Source organism: Meleagris gallopavo, chromosome 1 (genome assembly GCF_905368555.1).
Source record: "Meleagris gallopavo chromosome 1, MGAL_WU_HG_1.1, whole genome shotgun sequence".
NCBI classification, from domain to species: domain Eukaryota; kingdom Metazoa; phylum Chordata; class Aves; order Galliformes; family Phasianidae; genus Meleagris; species Meleagris gallopavo.
This window is the reverse complement of record NC_139404.1, coordinates 182,815,213-182,833,917: the sequence shown is the minus strand read 5'-3', so window position 1 is coordinate 182,833,917 and position 18,705 is coordinate 182,815,213. Positions and strand designations below refer to the sequence as shown.

The following is an 18,705-nucleotide window of genomic DNA, read 5'->3' as shown; positions in this document are numbered from 1 at the left end:
TAACAAGAAGGAATTCTACAGGTACACAGGCAGGAAGAGACAGGCCAAGGAGAGCGTTACCCCTCTGATGAAAGGTAATGGGGAGCTGGCTTCCTCAGACATAGAAAAAGCAGAGGTACTCAATGAGTGCTCTGCTTTAGTCTTCATGGGTGGTCAGGCCTCCCATGTCTGCCAGGACCATGAGCCTCTAGGTGAGGGTGTGGGGAGTGGTTTCTGTCCCACTGTAATGGTGGTACAAGTCTGAGTCCTCATGAAACTGAATGTGTATAAGTCCATGGGGCTGGATGATATCCATCCTAGGGCTGAAAGCGATGGCTGATGTGGTTACCGAGCCGTCTCCATATTTGAAAAATCATGGCTGTCTGATGAAGTTCCTAGTGACTGAAAAAAGGGAAACGTTACTTCCATTTTTAAGAAAGGGAGAAAGGTAGAACCGGGGAACTACAGGCCAGTGAGCCTCACCTCTGTGCCTGGGAAGATCATGGAGCAGATCCTTCTAGAAGCCATGTTAAGGCACATACGAGACAAAGGAGTGATTCAAGACAGCCAGCACGGCTTCACCAAGGGCAGATCATGCCTCACCAATCTGGTGGCCTTCTATGATGGAGTGACGGCTTCGGTGGATGTATGTCATCTACCTGGACTTCTGCAAGGCCTTTGACATGGTCCCTCAGCACATCCTTCTATCTAAATTGGAGAGATGTGGATTTGAAGGATGGACTGTTTGATGGGTTAGGAATTAGCTGGCTGGATACAGCCAAGGGGTTGTGATCAATGGTTCTGTGTCAGGGTGGAGGTCACAAGCAGTGTCCCTCAGGGGTCGGTCTTGGCTCTTTAACATCATCAGTGACATAGATGATGGCATCGAGTGCATCCTCAGCAAGTTTGCGTATGACACCAAGCTGAGTGGTGCAGTCGATGCACTGGAAGGAAGGGAAGCCATCCAGAGGGACCTGGACAGGCTGGAGAAGTGGGCCCATGAAAACCTAATGAGGCGCAATAAGGCCAAGTGCAGGGTGCTGCGCTTGGGTCGGGGCAATGCGAGGTATTTATACAAACTAGGGGAAGATTTCCTTGAGAGCAGCACTGTGGAGAAGGACTTGGGGAGAAGCTGGACATGAGCCAGCAGTGTGTGCTTGCAGCCTGGAAGGCCAACTGTGTTCTGGGCTGCATTAAAAAAGAGGTGGCCAGCAGGGAGAGGGAGGTGATTGTCTCTCCCTCTACTTGGCTCTTGTGAGGCCCCATCTGGAGAAGGCTGAGGGAGACCTCCTCGTGGCCTTCCATTACTTGAAGGGAGCATATAAACAAGAGGGGGAACGGCTGTTGACAAGGGTGGATAGTGATTGGACTAGGGGGAATGGTTTTAAACTAAGACAGGGGAGGTTTAGGTTAGATATGAGGAGGAAGTTTTTCACACAGAGAGTGGGGATGCACTGGAACAGGTTGCCCAAGGAGGCTGTGGATGCCCCATCCCTGGAGGCATTCAAGGCCAGGCTGGATGTGGCTCTGGGCAGCCTGCTCTGGTGGTTGGCAACCCTGCACATAGCACGGGGGTTGAAACTAGGTGATCATTGTGGTCCTTTTCAACCCAGGCCATTCTATGATTTGAGACACAGGAGTTTTTAGCTATGAGAAGTTGGAAGCTGCCTACCACACCTGGAGTGACCTGGCTCCATTAAACTGGGGACATGTGCTTTGTGTAGCTGGAGCACCACTTGGACGTAACTCATCCTTGAGGGTTCTGACAACCAGGAGCTGAAACTATCATCACAGATTTTCCATGGAAACAATAGATGGAGATTAACCTTCCTTTGAGCAAGCTAATGTCAGAATTATGTCAGGTTGTCTTAGATGAACTGGAAAATGCAGAAGAGGGCTTAGGTTTACTGACTTCCAAGTGAGGTGCCCAAGGTGGAATTATTTCTACTAGAAGTGAGTGTCACAGAGCATGCCTTGAATTGCGGATTCCAAATCATCTCAGTGAAGTTTGTGTTACATAGAAAAATGTGAATGTTCCTTTCTCACAGAAGTGACTGTACTAAAGCACTGTAAATTGCAGAAATTGGTTATTTTTCACTGTAAAAGTATTTTTGTAATACTGTGCAGCTAAATACTATTTGTCATCCTGTACAGATATAGTTGTCCAAAGGTAATCTACTTTCCTATCATTCTGAATTTCAGAGCTCAAACAAGAGCATCTTGCAAGTCAGTCTGCACAAGTAGAAATGAATAAGATTAGCATGTCAAATCCAAAATTCAGTGCTGTTTTATTATGTGTGTACAATTGCTTTGGTTTTGATAACCACACAGTAGAAAACATGAGCACAGGAAACACTTCATCCATTCATCATTTTTTATTAGTGTTAAACCAACCGGTCTTAATTCAAAAAAACAAAATATACACACGTGGTCAGTTTGCTAATATAGAATAATATTATGACCCATCTTATACAATGATTGTACTTAACAGTAACTCTGCCCTTCAACCTTAAAGCAAATTTAAGTCTTTCAGAAGCTATTTTGAGTGGATTCTTTGCACTGATGAGATATGAACTATCAGGCTCCCATGTAACAAGTGCAGCAATGATCTACAGCCTGTTAATCATACAAATAGACTGCAGCTGAAAATAATTCCTCCCTCTGAAGGAATGGGAGGATTCTGAAAGAATTATGGGTAAATTAGTCCACTCTTATATCCTCTCAAAGAAATATTTATCTGTCTTGGGAGAAAGGCTGAGAGAAAAAGCATGATATGTATATTAAGCAGCTGCCCACAGTATGGCTCCTATTGTACAAAAACAATGCTGGAACTCAGACCAAGCCATGATCTCAGTGCAGAGATAAGCAGCCTGGAGCAAAGCTCCTTGCAGATACACAACTTCACTGGAAGCCCTGCCACCTACAGCCTCTCGCTTACTTGTTTGACAAGCAGTGTAGCAGTCATGATTTCACTGAATGTTCATCTACTTCTACAATAAAATCTACAATAAAAGTTTGTATTAAAATTGAATTTATGTTTAGTCAGATGACCCTAATTCTTGAAGTATGCTATGAGGAAAAAAAAGACTTAAAAGCTAGGGTTCAGAAACCACTATGCTTTTTAGTCTACTGAAATATTAAGTATCAGTTGTGACGCAGGCAGAAAGGCTTCTTTGGTTGTTACAGCTGCTTCCATTAGTTAGCAGAAAGCTGAAATACCTTAAAAACACTGCTACAGTCCTGCACAGAAGCATTAAAATCACAAGTAGTGCTTACCCAAGCAAAATGAAATGACGGATCCCAGCAGCTCACATGCACCCCTTGGCATTCCACTACCTTCCTCCTGATGTGGATGAGGCACTGGAGAACAGAAGAGATGCAGGAAGCCCAGGGGGAGCCATGCTCTGCTCCCTCCCTCAGAAATAAAGGTGCTTAATTTACATCCTGGCACACTCACTGTAAACCATAAGTAAAAATCTAGAGTTGCAGAGATGGAAGTAAACATTGTCCTATAAAGTTAAGTCATGTAAGTTGCTCCTCTACCACCATGTGGTATAGTGATAGAAGATGCCCTTCTTATGTAAGGCATCATTTTACATGGCTTCCCAAAATCCAGTGAAAGTGAGAACAGTGATACGTTTTGGATTCTAGCGCTACCTCCCTTGGTCTGCTGGCAAACATTCTCACACTCCTAAGCATCTGTTAATACTGCAGTTGCATGACTTCACACAGTGAGATTCTATAGTTCTTTTAGCAAAGGGGGGCCTTTTCAAACTCCCAAGGCAACATTTTTCCTATATAGTACTTCGCTCTAGCACACAGTCCCTTTTATAAAGCAAGGTGATTTCCAACATGTAAGTGAACAAGGAAAGAGCTCTAGGTTTCTCTTAAGTGGCAAGTGCAATTGGCTTGTGTTATCATCTAGCCACTGAGAAGGTTAATTGCATAGGGGGCTATGTTTGTTTTTGCTTAAGCTTCTGTTAGTGATACAGTACTAATAAATTACCCTGGAGAGAAATAAATAAATAGGTTGGCATCCCCCAGACACTACAAAGGAAATCCAGAGAGTCCCAGGAAAGCGGTCCTGATGGTCCTGGGAAGGTACTCTGCAAACAAGTCCAGCTCATACCACTGTCTGTACAGGAGTGACGCACTGCGCAGGAGAGCCAGCTCTCTCTGAGGACGAGGTGGAACGGTTGGTGATTTCTCTCTGCAGCTCCTCCACTTTCTTCTGCAGCTCAGCCCGCTTGGCAAGAAGCTCCTTGTAGCGGTTGTGGACAGGCTCCTGCAAGAAAAGCTGGAGCTGAGGGCTGCAAGGCAAGCGTGCAAGCCTGAACCGCATCATGGTGCCACCGATCTTGCACTTCTACTTTACCCAACACGTGTAGGGTAACGGTGGCTAAACAAAACCTAATGTGTATCTTGGTAGGTGACAGAGCTCTAATCTCTGCCGTTTGTGGGAGATGCCAGCCTTGGCACCTCAGTCTGGGCATAATTTCAGAACTCCGGGGAAAAGTATATGTTTTTCTAAATATTTTCACACAGTCAGTTCAACTGTGTGAGAAGCATTTATTGGGTTCCTGTGTCTAATGCTCCAGATCTGCAAAACACTGCTAACTACAGTTAGACTGTCTGAGAATTTCTATCCCTTCCTACATAAAAGCGATTGAAGCATGTAGGGCCACATTCAGGCCGCTTGTCTCAGACACCTGCCTTGGGCAAGCCAGTTCCCCTGCTGTAAAATTTCAAGGCCATAAACAAGGGTTGCACCCCTGGGCCTTAGGCAACCGAAGTAAGCGGCAGGTTCCTAATGGCTGAAATCTACTTGCAGCCCCTGAGCTCAGACCCAGAGCCCTGCACCCAAAGACGTTTTAGGTTCTCAGGTTCTTTTCTGAAGAAGAAACTCTTCAGATGATGGTCTTCCTGCTACTCATGAAATTTTACAAACTGTGGAGCAGCTTCAGCTCCTGCAAGTTTCACAAGGTGGCGATCTCCAGCTAACCACCATCTGTACTTGCCGCTCTTCTCATTTGCTTGTGCATTAACTCCGGCTTTTGTTTTTAGATTTAAGCAGTGGCAGCTTAAGACTGATCATTATTCCTTGTGCTTTAAAGGCCCTGAGTTCCACAATGACAGTATTAATACTAGCACAGAAGGAAAGAAAGGCAGGATCCGTGGAAGGGACTGCAACAAGCCTGTACCTGCGGCTTCATCCTGGGGTTCCAGCGGATGTAGTAGCCAACCCACAGCTCCAGGTGCCGCATGCTGGCCACAGGGTACAGGACGTGGTTGGAGTAGCTCACATACAAGGGGTTAGTGAAGTCCTCCAGCTGGCTGTTAATGTAAGACCAAAGTGACACGGTCTTTTTTGGAAGGCTCTGTAAGGGAAGGGTTGGAGGAGGCTTTATTTCCCATACTAGCATTTATGAGTACTTAAACAGCATTACATATGCCTGTCATTAATACAGATCTGGTTGCCTTCTTGTAGCTTAAAAAGAATTCTTCTTTTGATGTGGTTATTGGAATCGAAGCACATGGATGCAGGCAGGCAGGCACACACACACCCTGGCATGGAAACTCCCTGTGCTCTCAGCATGGCCCCGAAGTCGCCATCGGCACAAGGGGACACAGCTCAGAACTGGGATGTGAACTCTCGGTGCTTTGGTTACACTTCACCTCTTTAAAGTGGTCCCGGAGGACTTGCTGGAGCAAGTAATGGGTTGGGGGGGGAGGAAGAAAAAAGGAAAATCCATGTGACTGAAGTCCTGATGTAGTGAAGTAATTAGGCTCATGAATAGTCCCAGCAAAATGGAAAGAGCATGGAGGTTTTCTTTTCTGGAAATTCAGCCACTGTGGACTCAAAAAACAGGGACTGATTTCAGTATAATGCTATCACTCTGTATTACAGCAATTGTTTCTTATTTTATTTTTTAACCAGTGTTTGACAGCACACAACGCTGTCCTCTGGGATGTTAGGCTGCAATGTTTCAGTGAACATCCTTCATTGTTAGGGAGGAGAGAGAATGAGTGTCACTCTGTCTGACTTCAGTTGCTGCTGAGCAGGGTAGTGCTGAATGGATCTGAAGGCACACAGCTATACACACGCAACTGGAACCAATCTCAAACAATCCTATATCAGAGTGCAGGGCAGAGCTGGCTGATGGAAGGGCCTAGAGCCACGTCCTTTCACAGAATCACAGGATGGCCAGGGTTGGAAGGGATCTCAAGGATCATCAAGCTCCAACTCCCCTGCCACAGGCAGGGCCACCAACCTCCCCATTTAATACTAGATCAGGCTGCCCAGGGCCCCATCCAATCTGGCCTTGAACACCTCAAGAGACGAAGCATCCACAACCTCTCTGGGCAGCCTGTTCCAGCACCTCACCACTCTCTCTGCTGTCCTCTCCCAGAAAAATGCAAGCACAGCAACAACACACACTGAGACCTGTTACTTTTTGTAACCCATGTGTGTAGAATGACAATGTGCTCATTAGTTTCCTTTAGGTTTAAAAGGGAAGGGAAAAAGGTACCAGCTTCCAGAGATAAGTTTATATTAAACCAAAGGGCAAAGAAAAATTGCATTTCCAACTATTTTGAAAACAGCAGGAGCTGCTGAGCCACCAGAAAGTAGCCGAAGGACTCACTGAAAAGAAGGAGTGTATGCAAAAGGGTAGTGTTCTGAAATGTAACATCCCCACAGAGAGCAGCTGACACAAAGTGGAAAAGACCCCGAGTGTCCCAGCTGTTAAGATAGAGGCTTGGCAGTACCTACAACCAGCTGCAATTTCTCTAGCACCATCTGGTCAGCTAAAGCAATCACAGTATCATGTCTTTACCTCAGAGAGAAGCTCTTACCTCCTTTACTCTCTGTTGCTCACTGCTGCACAGGAACGTCCCAAATAAACAGCTGTACAGGTGGTCCAGGATGGTTATCAGGAAGTACTCGTTGAACTCAAATGCTGTAGGAAACTTCAGGCAGAACCAGAAAATGGGTTGGGATTTTACAACAGCAGTCACAAATAAACTTTCTCCCACAGTGGTAAGGAGCTTGCTTGCCTCTCAATTCTAAGACAGCATTTGCCCCTGTTCTGGAGTTGGCTGGATATTTGGGGTCGTAACTGCTCCTCCCAGGAGCAAGAGTTTCTCTCTTGGAAAGCTGCTTTACACGTGCAGAGAGGTATTCTGAGCAAAAGCCCGAGGCATGAAAGGTCTGACCGCTGTGTTTACACACATTCAGTGCTGCTTCAAGTTGAAGCTTGCTCTGCTGTGCCTGCCCCCAGTGACAGACCAGTCAAACACACTGCAAACAAAAGGCTGGAGCATATGTGAAATAAAACATGAAGGAATGGAAATCCCCTGGGGCCAAATGGGAATAATGTGTGTGCCCAACAGAGTGCTTTGCAGAGGGCACAGCAGAGGGGCAACACAGATCAGTGGGATGAATGGAGGTATACAGATAGGGGCTGTGGTTGCTGCTGATGTACAAATACAGACAGATCCATGACAGGGAGAAGAACTGGAGCTCCACAAAAGGGCAAAAGGAGTATGTGCAGCAAACTGCAAAGATGGAGAGGACAGCAGGAGGCCTTCCTCCCTTGGAAAACACTTTTCTTCGACTGGACTGGCTGCAGTTCTCACCTCACCATCAGGATGCCAAGGACAGCAAAATAGAAGTGATTTTAGAGGGCGGTAAACTCTCCCTCTTTCTCTGCTTGGATACAGTACAGCTTCATATATTGTGGATTCTTTTTCCCCATTTCATCCATCATAGTTCATGATGAGCCTATCTTTTTCAGTGAACTGCCTGACCACCGCTAACACTGACTTTAAAATACAGTACAGAGCTCACAGACATTAAGAAATCCCAGGTCCCACATAGCTGTGGGGAAAACCTCCACTAGCCATTGGGGATCTCTTCTAAACTGAGGAGCAGTTCCTGGCTCCATAACTCAAGTATCAATGAGGAGCAATGCATCAGTTTTCAGAAAAAGTCACTTTAGAGCAAATTCCCTGCAGGGTTGTTTATGGGATCAGTGTGAGCAAATGTCTGCATCCACAATGCCAGAAACTTAAATTAGTAGCTCAGGTTACTCATGTTTCTGAAGATCCAGTGGGCTAGTTAAGGGTGGCTTAGGTGTCTGTCTCTACTCCACTAAATATGAAGACACTATCTTTCTTTTTCAGGGTGACATGCTTCTCACAAGCTCACATTTACCATAGCAGCATCCATGTAAGCAGTGCCTACTGGCTAGCTAATCTGACACAAGACTACACCACGGCCTTCCTGCACAGCTGTGCATTCAGGCTCCCTGCTAAAGTGAGACAGTCAAGACACTTGTCAGAGTCCAACAAAACAAAAGTAGAAGCCCAAGAAGGAGAGCCTGTGTAGGTCCTGGGGCAGGACCTGTGCCACATTGTGGTACAGTGGCCTTGCAGACATGCTGCTCAGCAATTTACCTGTCTTGTCATTTGCCAGACACAATCGATGAACTGGAGGAAGACAGGAGAGCGATCTGCATCTGCATGATTCTTATCTCCATGGCCAACTCTCTGGAATAGAGCACAGCAAAGAACATGAGATGCACAGAGTTTCATGGGGAAGCTGCCAGGGGCTCATCTCAGTCACGCAAGACTGCACCAACAGATCTAAACAGGTTCAAATGAATGTTGATTTTGCTCCGTCCGTATTAGTGGGTAAAGCAGTAAAGGATAGCTACTCCCTTAGTCTTTGAAGTGACATTTTTTTATGATGATATTTTCATGTTAAATTAAAACGAGTTGTTTGAGTAGAGGCTCCAGATGCTATGCTGGCACTGATTTCAGCTAATAGCTAAAGTTCAGAGGAAAAAAAATTAGAATGCTTTTTGCTTCAGTTGCAGCTGTCGTCCTGGCTACTTCAGTAGTAGAGTTTGCTGGATCTAAACACTACCTACAGACACAGCATGTGGTGATAACCGTCACACAACACCTCACAGCTTCCAAGTGCTGTACAAACACTAACTCAGCCCATCTCCTGCCACCTCAAGAGATGCAATTAAGAAAGTATCCCAGAAGTAGGCCTCCAACCCCAACCACGCTGTGTGGCCCTGGATAGGAATGCGAGGCATGATTCCTAACTACTATACAGTACATTAGTGGTATACATTACCCATGAGCTCTGAGCTCTGTACAATGACCGAACAAGAGCATGGAGGTAAAGGAGTTACCTCTTCTTGTAACACTGTTGTCCTCTCAGCAGAGGAAATCAGTACCATTATCTCCTTTGTACAGACAGGGAAGTAAAAATCCTCATAGTGCATACACCAGGTAATGGTTTTGCTGAAGCAGAACCTTAATTACACAGTGCCTTAGTTATACCACCTTCTTCAGAGGTGGGGAACAGCATTTGACTACACAAATTACCATCACTGCATCTGCTGTAAACAAACCTTGTTCTAGCCTTTGCCAAACTAAACAACCGCAAGAGAACAGCTACAATCAAAACACCATAGGAACAAAGACCAAATGGACACTACTGAAGCAAAGATCAAATGGACACTACTGTATCCCCCAGTACAAATCATAACAAACAGCCAAGTCACAGGCTCACAAAGCTGCCCCTCTGCACACATCCACAATCTCAAACTGCTGTTCTTTTGCCTAAACATTGAAAGATTCTCCAAAAGCAAAATGTGCCCAAAGAAAACTCGAGCTCAAGGCCACTGCAAAATTCCCCAACCTCTCCAGTACTAAGGTATTTGTTGACAATGTCCAGGCAGCCTTAAAAAATAGACTGAACTGAAAACACAAACAAAATACCCCACTCTTTGCCAGTTCCCAGCTTATACTGAACCCAGAGCACACTGCTAGTTTAAGACTGAGCACGGGAGCTGAGAAGGTAAATACTACCTGTTCCTCCAATCTAAGCAAGGCTGTCTCCAAAGAGGTTAAGACATGACAGCCATTATAGACAGAAAACAGGAGCAGTAGCATTCGCCTTTCTTCTGCCAGTTCAGCAAGGAGACTTTGCACAGAAAAGGCTAAACTCCTTTGAAAATCCCTTCAAGGTATACAAAAACTTTCTGTGTTACGAGCTTTCCAAGGGCTCATAACTCACCAGCTGAAATCTGTGTCCGAAGCTCAGCCACTCCTTCTCCACTAGCACTTCAAAGCCCCTGATAGTTCGGTAGTAGCCATCTAACATCAGCAGAGAGAGAGAGGTGAGCTGGGCTGTCCGGTCCCAGCCATCACTGCAGTGCACAACCACAGATGTCTTCCCTGATTCCACCTTGTCGGCGATCCGCAGGGCTCCAGCAAGAATGAGCTGGGACAAGAAAAAAAAAAAAAAAGTAACAAAAATGTCTTTGGAACAGAAACTATGCATGACAAACAGCTACTGACAGCATAGGACAAACCAAGGGCTCTATGTGCCTCAAGGAGAATGGTAAATCAGTTCCAACTTCTTTATAACTAGGGCAGCAAATTGGTGTCACCGTTACAAAAAATGTGTTCACATCTAAACCATAATGCAGACACCACTGTAAAAAAAACCCCGAATTAAGCTCAGCCATCCTTGGACAGGTCAGCATTTCAGCTCAGGAGCATTTTGAATCTCAAAATGGCTGCTGCCTTCCAATTGCTTGAGAAGCAGAACAAGTTCTTTCTGTATTAACTGACAGACAATGTAATCTGTACATTTTTTAGGACAGAAAGCTTAGTTTGAAGATGAACATTTGTACAAGCTGAAGCATTCTGCCCCATTCATTTTGATTCTGCTCCAATTCCCAAAAGGCTGAGAAGGCATCAACACCCAACACCTGCTGGTCTGGGCCAAGCAGCAACACCTGGATGGCAAGGATCCCAGAGCTGAGAGGTTGGAAACAGATTCCTATGTTCTCAGGAGTGCTTTCTTGGTTACATGTTACCCAGAAATACAGTTTGCTTCCAAAACAACATCTTTCAGTGTTTTGTTACTCCCCCTCTGGTACTCTTTGCCATCTCTTTTAAATTCCCCATCCCCAGACACTGTATTTTTGTTGGTTTTAAATTGGAAATTATTAAATTTTAATCTTAAATAATTAAATTTCTTATTATTTGAGGATCTGTCACTGGAGTTAGCTCTAGTGGCATTTCCCAATAGACAGAGTGGTACAAACTCAGTTACATCCAGTGGATGCAGACATGCATACCTTGATATGCTCTAGCCAATGAGTTGATTCTAAATTAGACAGCCAGTGAGTCTCTTCAATATTGGGATACACAATTTCTTTCAGTTTTCTCAGTGACTCTCTCATTACATGAATGTTGTGAATGTCCAGGAACACTAATTCTGCATTCTGATAGGCATCCTCACTCTCATAGCCTCCTCCTTTAGCCTGAAGAAAAAAAAAAAAGCAAAAAAGCATTAAAATCACTAAGTGAAAGCATATTTGATATTTTATTCCAATAGTTTGTATGAGCAAATATGAGCTGACAAAATAGCACAGTGTCTATGCTATCTAAAGCACTGGATTTATCTTACAATTGAGAACAAATATATACATGGACACATTTTGTGTCTCTTTCCTGCAACAGTAATGAATGCTGTAATTTTCACTGAATAATATCACATTACAAGCTTTCTTTTTCTCAGTAATTATCATTTATCCCCATTCAAGCTGCTTGCTCATTAGATTCGCTATTCTGTCATTTACAAATTTACCATACTATTATAGAAGAGTATATCCCACACACTAATTGCCTTTCTTAAGTAGTGGAAAAGACAGATTAAAAAAAATCAGTTTTAGTGCAGCGAAGTAGTTCTACCATTACAACCTGGCTTAGAGTGATGGCATGAGACACAACAGCACGAATAACACAGTGATATTCCTGCACATTAGAGAACACGAGATAATATTCTGAAATTAAAGATCACAATGCCTTATTTTCAGAAGAGATGAGCATTCCCTGCTCCCACCAAGTTTAACAGGGACAGGAGTTCTGATACTCTCAGAGGAAGCAGATTTCCAATCACACGGTTTGAAAAATGGTGATGTATCAAATCCAGCATGCTAGAGTCTCTCTGTCATATGCTACTGAAATCAGTACCCTGTTCATCTTTTGGCCTTGATTTCTCCCTTTTAATCTCATTTCAAGTTATGCATTAAGGGGGAATGGTTTTAAACTGAGGCAGGGGAGGTTTAGGTTAGATATGAGAAGGAAGTTTTTCACTCAGAGGATGGTGATGCACTGGAACAGGTTGCCCAAGGAGGCTGTGGATGCCCCATCCCTGGAGGCATTCAAGGCCAGGCTGGATGTGACTCTGGGCAGCCTGCTCTGGTGGTTGGTGATCCTGCACATAGCAGGGGGTTGAAACTACGTGATCTTTGTGGTCCTTTTCAACCCAGGTCATTCTATGATTCTATGATTATGATTCTATGATATCTACTGATACTAGCGCAGGTGCAGAAGTCTGACTAGTTAATCAGATCACTCTGTATGTATTTTCAGTGGAAACCCCTTCGTGATTCTCAGGAATAAATTGAAATGTTGGTGGGATGTGTGTTCTAGATGACTGGATTCACAACTCTTGTCAAAGGAAACAAAAAAGCTGACCTTATTGGCTACAGCATTCACACTAGGCCGTGCATCGAATATGAAGATTTTATGGGATTGAGCATTAGAATCCATGATGGCTTGAAGGTACTTTTCATCTTCTTTGCTTCGTTTGCCACTTACTCCCACCATTGGCTGGCTACAGCGAGTAATTGTTGCTTGACTTTCTGGGTGAATCCATGACAATACCTTCAGAAACAAATGAAAAATAAATGAGAGACAATAAGGATTCATTAAATGAGTGTTTTACCTATAATGTCTTGTTCTGGGAACTTCCCATACACTGCCTGGTTCCAAAAGGCTGGATTTTATTAAATCATGATCGAATGAACCAAATGTACTGTATTTATTCATTCTGCACTTATTCATTCTGGTTACACTGCCTAAGTTGAAACAAACAAGAGGTGATTGAATAGGATTAAATCTCACTGTTGTGTGAGTCACAAAAACACCTTCACAGTCTGCAGCCACTGGGCTATGTCTTACCTTATGTTACAGCATGTCAAAGTTAAGAACTCTTGGAATAGATTTAATTTTCTGTAAGCATGAGAGGTAAAAGTACATTTTCAGTTGCTGCTGCAATAGCCATCATATTGCTGTCTTCTGTCTTAATTTGATACAATAAACATTTTCACTAAGAGTACTGTTAAGTATTCTTCTGTCTCGAGTGTCAGAGTAGGCCAGACAACAGTAAACAACCAAATAGGGCTACTGTGTGTCCCAGGAACTGAACTGAGATTCAGTCTGGGTTGTGCTAAGCATCTTATCTTCTCCTTTTCGTTTAGTCTACATCTCTTTCACAACAGTAGTTCCAGCAGACAATGCTGTTTTCTAACTCCTCAGACATGTTGCTGTCACTTTTATTATCCATTGACCATTTATTTGCTCCCTGGAATCCATTCAGCCTGATCTTAGCATTATTTATGGCCCAAAGGTATGTAACAAAACCACATCAAAGTGGCTTCTTTTGTCACACTCACTGGTATTCGTCCTCTTGATCTGAAAGATGCCACTCTCTTTAATTCTTCATCAGGAATGTTTACGGGCACAGCTAGAATGGCAGGGTATGTATCACACAGTTCATAGCGCTCATTAATCTTGCTCAGCCTCCAGCTTTCGTTGGGAATTCCCTTAAGAGGAAACAACAGCAGGTTAGCAAACAAGTTGCTCTGAGGCTTCACCACAGTTAAATTCAAGACCTGAAATCCAAGGCAACTTTGGTTAACGAAGGGCATTAGACCCCAGGATTGCATTATCTTGGTAACTTGCATTTCACGCCTCTTTCTGAATGGGCAGACATTTTGCTCAGGTCACTAAATACAAAAGAAAATTAGAGGACTGCAGGCTGGTTTGTCCAGGATTAATGAACTGTAGAGGCTGCAGATGAAGCAAGAGATGAGGTGGTCCCCTAGAGCTTCTTTATCATCTCTTCTGCTTCCATGATGGTGCTCACAGGTGAGCAAGGAGCAAGGCATCATCAGTGACTGTCAGCCCTCACTCCTCTGGCAGCACTTAGCTCAAATAGGCTGGGTGGCAACTGGGGATGGAAAGCAGAACTATCAGACAAGATGGAGGAGAGGTCATGGAGTACACACAAGCACACCATGAACGCTGCGTGCCCTGGGTAGGAAGCAACTCAGCACCTTCCAGAACGGTAACCACTAGCTCACAGCTGAAGCACAAGAGTGAAGGTCCTGAAAATCTGTAGACTTAGTTTGGCCAATGTGCAGAGGCAACAGATCAAAATGGCGTGGCTGCTACTGTAATGCCTGCAAGGAAAGATTTAAACAGCCACGTGCTGCAGCAGGGTGAGTGCTGACACTGAGCATCAGTGGAGAAGGCTGTGAGAATACAGATCTACTGCAGGCCCTCTCTGCATATGGACAGGCTGCTAGGCAGTCTTAGAGAGAGATCAGCTTTTAAAACAATATATGCTTTTGTTCTTATAAACTGTATTTCACTTCAAGGAAGGTGGTGGGTGACTGGTTTCCCCTGCCATGGCTCCCACAGGAAATAAATGACAAATCTAACACAAGTCAGATGAGCTGCACTCATTACGGCTGACCCACACAGACTGCATCCAGTTCCCCATCACAGCAGTGAGTCACACTGTCAGAACAGATCACCCTTAGAAATCTGAGGAGACAGACCTTGTGCTTAATACTGGTCACACCCAGCTTGTGAACCTCCTCTGGTCCTTGGGCACACCCTGGGAAGGAAATGCTACTACAAGGAATTAGCAAAACCATCAGGATCACAAGTACACAAAAAACTCAGAGGAAGATGGTTTTGGTGCTGTCTGAAACCAAAGTTGCAGAAACTACAAACAGATTGTGTATGCACAAGCTCAAGCTTACTGATGGCTACAGCATGCTCAGAGGCCCACCTGCTGTACATATGAAGGATGGGATCTCCTGATCCCATTCTAAAATTGTTCTCAGTCCTATCCTAACGAGTATGTGACTGTGCTGCAATGTATTCTGTATCTGCTACTGAAGCTCACTGACAAGATTAAGCAATGTAAAGCATCTTCACAGCACCAGGAAGACTGGCTTCAGTGCACACTGCTTAGAACTGGCACCTCCAAAGCTCAAGGCCTTGCAGCCACTTTTTCTGCCAAATGAAATCTTGAATCTGCAATAACCCAGGCCAAGAAAATCCATGACAACCCCCAGAGAAAGAAAAGAGGGTGCATGTCACTGAGGTTTTCATTTCCTTTGAATCACAGGGAATGTCCTGAATCAGAGCACCACCCAAAGAGGGCTTTGGATTCAGACTGTGACTTTCCCTAGGGACTTGAAGCAAGCAGAAATAAGCAAAGTAGTCTGGAAGAGAGCTGAACCTGCATCTTCCCAGAACGTTTGCTACAATGTGGTGCAATTATTCATGTTGCTTCAGATTTGCAATTTTTCCAGCTGGAATCAATAGAAAAAAACACAATATAAAGCACCCTGGCATTTCCTCATGTAAGATGCATCTCACTGTTTACTGGTAAGCTGTAAGTCTACTGGTGATCCTTGGCTTGCAGCAGCCTCTGAACTGTGCCCAATAATGATCTGGGAGAAGGCAGGTTGGCCTTTCAAACCCCTCTCAACTCGGCTCCATCGTGGCTCAAAGTCACCTCTCCCAGGGTCCAGTGCACATCTGTAGCTCAGACTGGCAAAGTTATGAGGAAGTGCTGTGAGAAAATCTACAGAAAGATAAGAAATGTAAAATTATAGATATGGGAAGGAGACTTTTGAGATGGGGATCACTGGTAATTCATGGTTTGAAGAGATATAACACCACCATGAAAAGGTGTAAAATTCTAAAGGAAAAAACATGAGTCTAGTGGGCAGCCATTGTTCGAAGGCGAACAACTCAATCATCCTGTGTGTTGGTGTTGGCATTACTGGTGGAAGAAAGCAACAGCGACTCTACCAAGAAGGGTGCAGACAGGCTGATCCTTCTTCTCTCACATATACCTGCCTGGCCAAGAAAGTTTCCACTGATGACTTCTTTGGAGTAAGAATTAATGCTCAGCCCAGTAGTTAGTGCTAGCCAGTAAGTTTATATTTTCAGTCTATTGGCACAGCATCTTCATGCATGGTGAAAAATGCTCAAACACACTCACTCAAAAGAAGGATTGAAGCCATGCCTGGAGCTTGTAATGAAGGCAGTGCTCAGGAACACTCCTTATGGTCACATCATCCAACCATACAGACACAGTCACTGTGTCATCTCCATGCACAAAGAAAACTCAATTTTCCTCTGGCTAGTCATTCATGCTTTACTTTTATCACCCATGCTCAGTTATCACTTGACCTATATGTTGAGAAGACGGGGTTCACTTCACAACATCTGCGAGTTACTACTGCTAAGACAAACCAGCACAGCACTGAAATCAGCACCTTGCGAAGCATACAAGCATGTTTAAATTTAAACACATGATGATCTTCCATTGATTGGAAAAAACATCAGGTCCTTGCAGGACATCTCTCTCTACTGGACCTAGCAGACTGATTCTGAGCTTAGCCCATGCAGCTGCAGCAGGCATAGCAAGAAGGGTCCAGATTTACCTACTAGCCCTTCCTCTCCCAAAATGGATTTGGGCCAGGAGATACCAAGAAGCTGAACATTTCAGCTCATGCACATACCTGCACCAACACAGGCTACAGCTGCCAGAGCCAAGCTGGTCCCTTCAGCTGTGTGCTCAGCCCGCACTGTCGTCCCTTAGCACAAGGAAATGACAATCCGTTTTGCAATAGAGATATACCTCACATAAGCAGGATTGCAGTTAAACCATGGGACATCTAACGATTCAATTCTCATTACCCTTCCAACCCTGCCCGTTCTGTGATTCTGTGATTATCCTCTCCTAAATGTACCCAACGTTCCCCTGCAAGTCTCCGTTCTTATGCTTTACCTTTCCTACTCTGGCTTGAACTAATGCTTGGTACTTTCAGCTTCTCTTCTAAGTTATTCATTGCTATATGCTTTTTCAGAAAGCAACAACCACAGCCCTGTACTGTGGCTCTGTGGTACTTAAGACCAGAGCATAGAATTAGACAAGCAAGACTTCTGTAGGGGAACATCACACGTTTCCAGCTTCGCAACCGCTTGTAATATTTTCCAAATCCTCCCCACCTTGTTAAGGAAAATGAAAGCTTTAAGTTACTCCAAAGGCATCTCAAGGCCTTTTGGTTTCAACTGAGCCTTATTCACTTTGCAATTCTGTTTTATACTCTGCCAGCCCGCGTGTAATAAAAATCAGGGAGCAATTTCAGTTTTAAATTTCATTTGCCACATGTGATTCCATTTACTGACTAAATCCCAAACCTCTCTAAGTTCCTTTTGTTCTCCACAGGTTGTTTATTACTCCCCATAGTTTTACACAATCACAGATTTTTAATAAGTTACATATTTCCATCTTTCCCAAGAACACTAGCAGCAAAGTAAGGAAAGACATTCAGTAAGCCCCTAATTGCTACAATCTCTATCATATCAACACACTTTTCTGAAAAAAAAATTATACCACACACAGACCTTGCCATGTCTACCAGTGCAGACATAGATCTTACCATGGAGCCTCATCAAAAAGTTTTTTTTCTGGATGCCTTGTGGTTGGCTTCTGCTTTTGCTCTGCTCCCCTCTCTCTGTGTTCCTGTTCCCACAGGGAAATGAGTGGCTTTGCCCAACATGCCCCAAGTTAATGCCTGACTGTTTCACTGGGTTGCTTTTGCCCTAGGCCAGCTCTTCTGTATTAGTTTTTAAATCAATTCCAAAAGGTCCTGCAGAAAGTGCACATGTCCTGCTTTTCTATTTCTGATCATAATTCATACACTCAGAGACAGGTAATCCCATTATCTGATTAGATGATGCCAGTTTTGTTTCACTGTTAACGAATCCCTGCTGCCATTTCAGGACATAATCCTGATTTACCGCTGCAGCAGTTATTGCTTTAACAGAACCTGGCTGGACAAAGAAAAGAAGGCTAAGACATTCACACAGATAAATTGAGCATCCATAGTTATAAATGCCAAAATTAAATAAACAGACTGAAATATCTTAAAGTTTTGGAGGGGACATAAAACTTCATGTTGCAGGACTTAAATCAATTATAATGAAAGGGATGAAAGTCTCCTCCTGGCCAGATTACCACACAAACGCCTACTGCAGCATGGTTTGCCTCTTCAGCAGCTGGCATTGGTCACTTCTGGAGATAAGCTGTTGGGACAGACAGATTGTGTGATCTGGAATGGGAATGATGGTGGTCCAGCATGTGTAAAGCTCAGACAGGCCATGGCTGCAAACAAAACTCATTTGGATTCATTTTTGCAGTTATCAATGTAAGCAAATTATTGATGGTGTTAGCATCTGGACATCAGTTTGGTTTCTTGACAGAAAAGCAGTCAGGCTAAGCTTTTCTTGCCCACTCGAAAATGGTTGCAATGCAAGTTATTACAAAAGCAGCTCATGTTGCAGCAATGTCACAACATACGAATACAATATACTGCTACCTCAACACTCCAAGACCCTGAGTCTCATCTGCTCTGCAGAAAAGCCAAGAAAAGCTGAAAATCACCTACATGTAAATCTCAGTATCTTTCCACTGTTTAACCAAGCCCATGGCAAATTTAAGGTACTGAGAGTCACAGTATAAAAGGTAATATG

General features: G+C 44.0%; 1 protein-coding gene across 12 annotated transcripts in view; it reads right to left on the bottom strand.

The window, feature by feature from the left end:
- Nucleotides 1-2,339: 2,339 nt before the first annotated feature.
- MTMR2 (myotubularin related protein 2) overlaps nt 2,340-18,705 on the bottom strand; it is a 61,304-nt gene continuing 44,938 nt past the window's right edge. For 11 of the 12 annotated variants that reach the window (XM_085216330.1, XM_085216331.1, XM_085216339.1 and 8 more), the window contains 8 exons: nt 13,533-13,682; nt 12,553-12,741; nt 11,148-11,333; nt 10,076-10,282; nt 8,437-8,529; nt 6,835-6,948; nt 5,181-5,357; nt 2,340-4,264 (listed from right to left, as the gene is read on the bottom strand). In XM_085216330.1, the coding sequence (XP_085072456.1) occupies nt 4,103-4,264; nt 5,181-5,357; nt 6,835-6,948; nt 8,437-8,529; nt 10,076-10,282; nt 11,148-11,333; nt 12,553-12,741; nt 13,533-13,682 (1,278 nt within the window). In that variant the 3' untranslated portion in view covers nt 2,340-4,102. The remainder of the gene's footprint in view (nt 4,265-5,180; nt 5,358-6,834; nt 6,949-8,436; nt 8,530-10,075; nt 10,283-11,147; nt 11,334-12,552; nt 12,742-13,532; nt 13,683-18,705) is intronic. The other variant, XM_085216332.1, reaches the window with a different exon arrangement.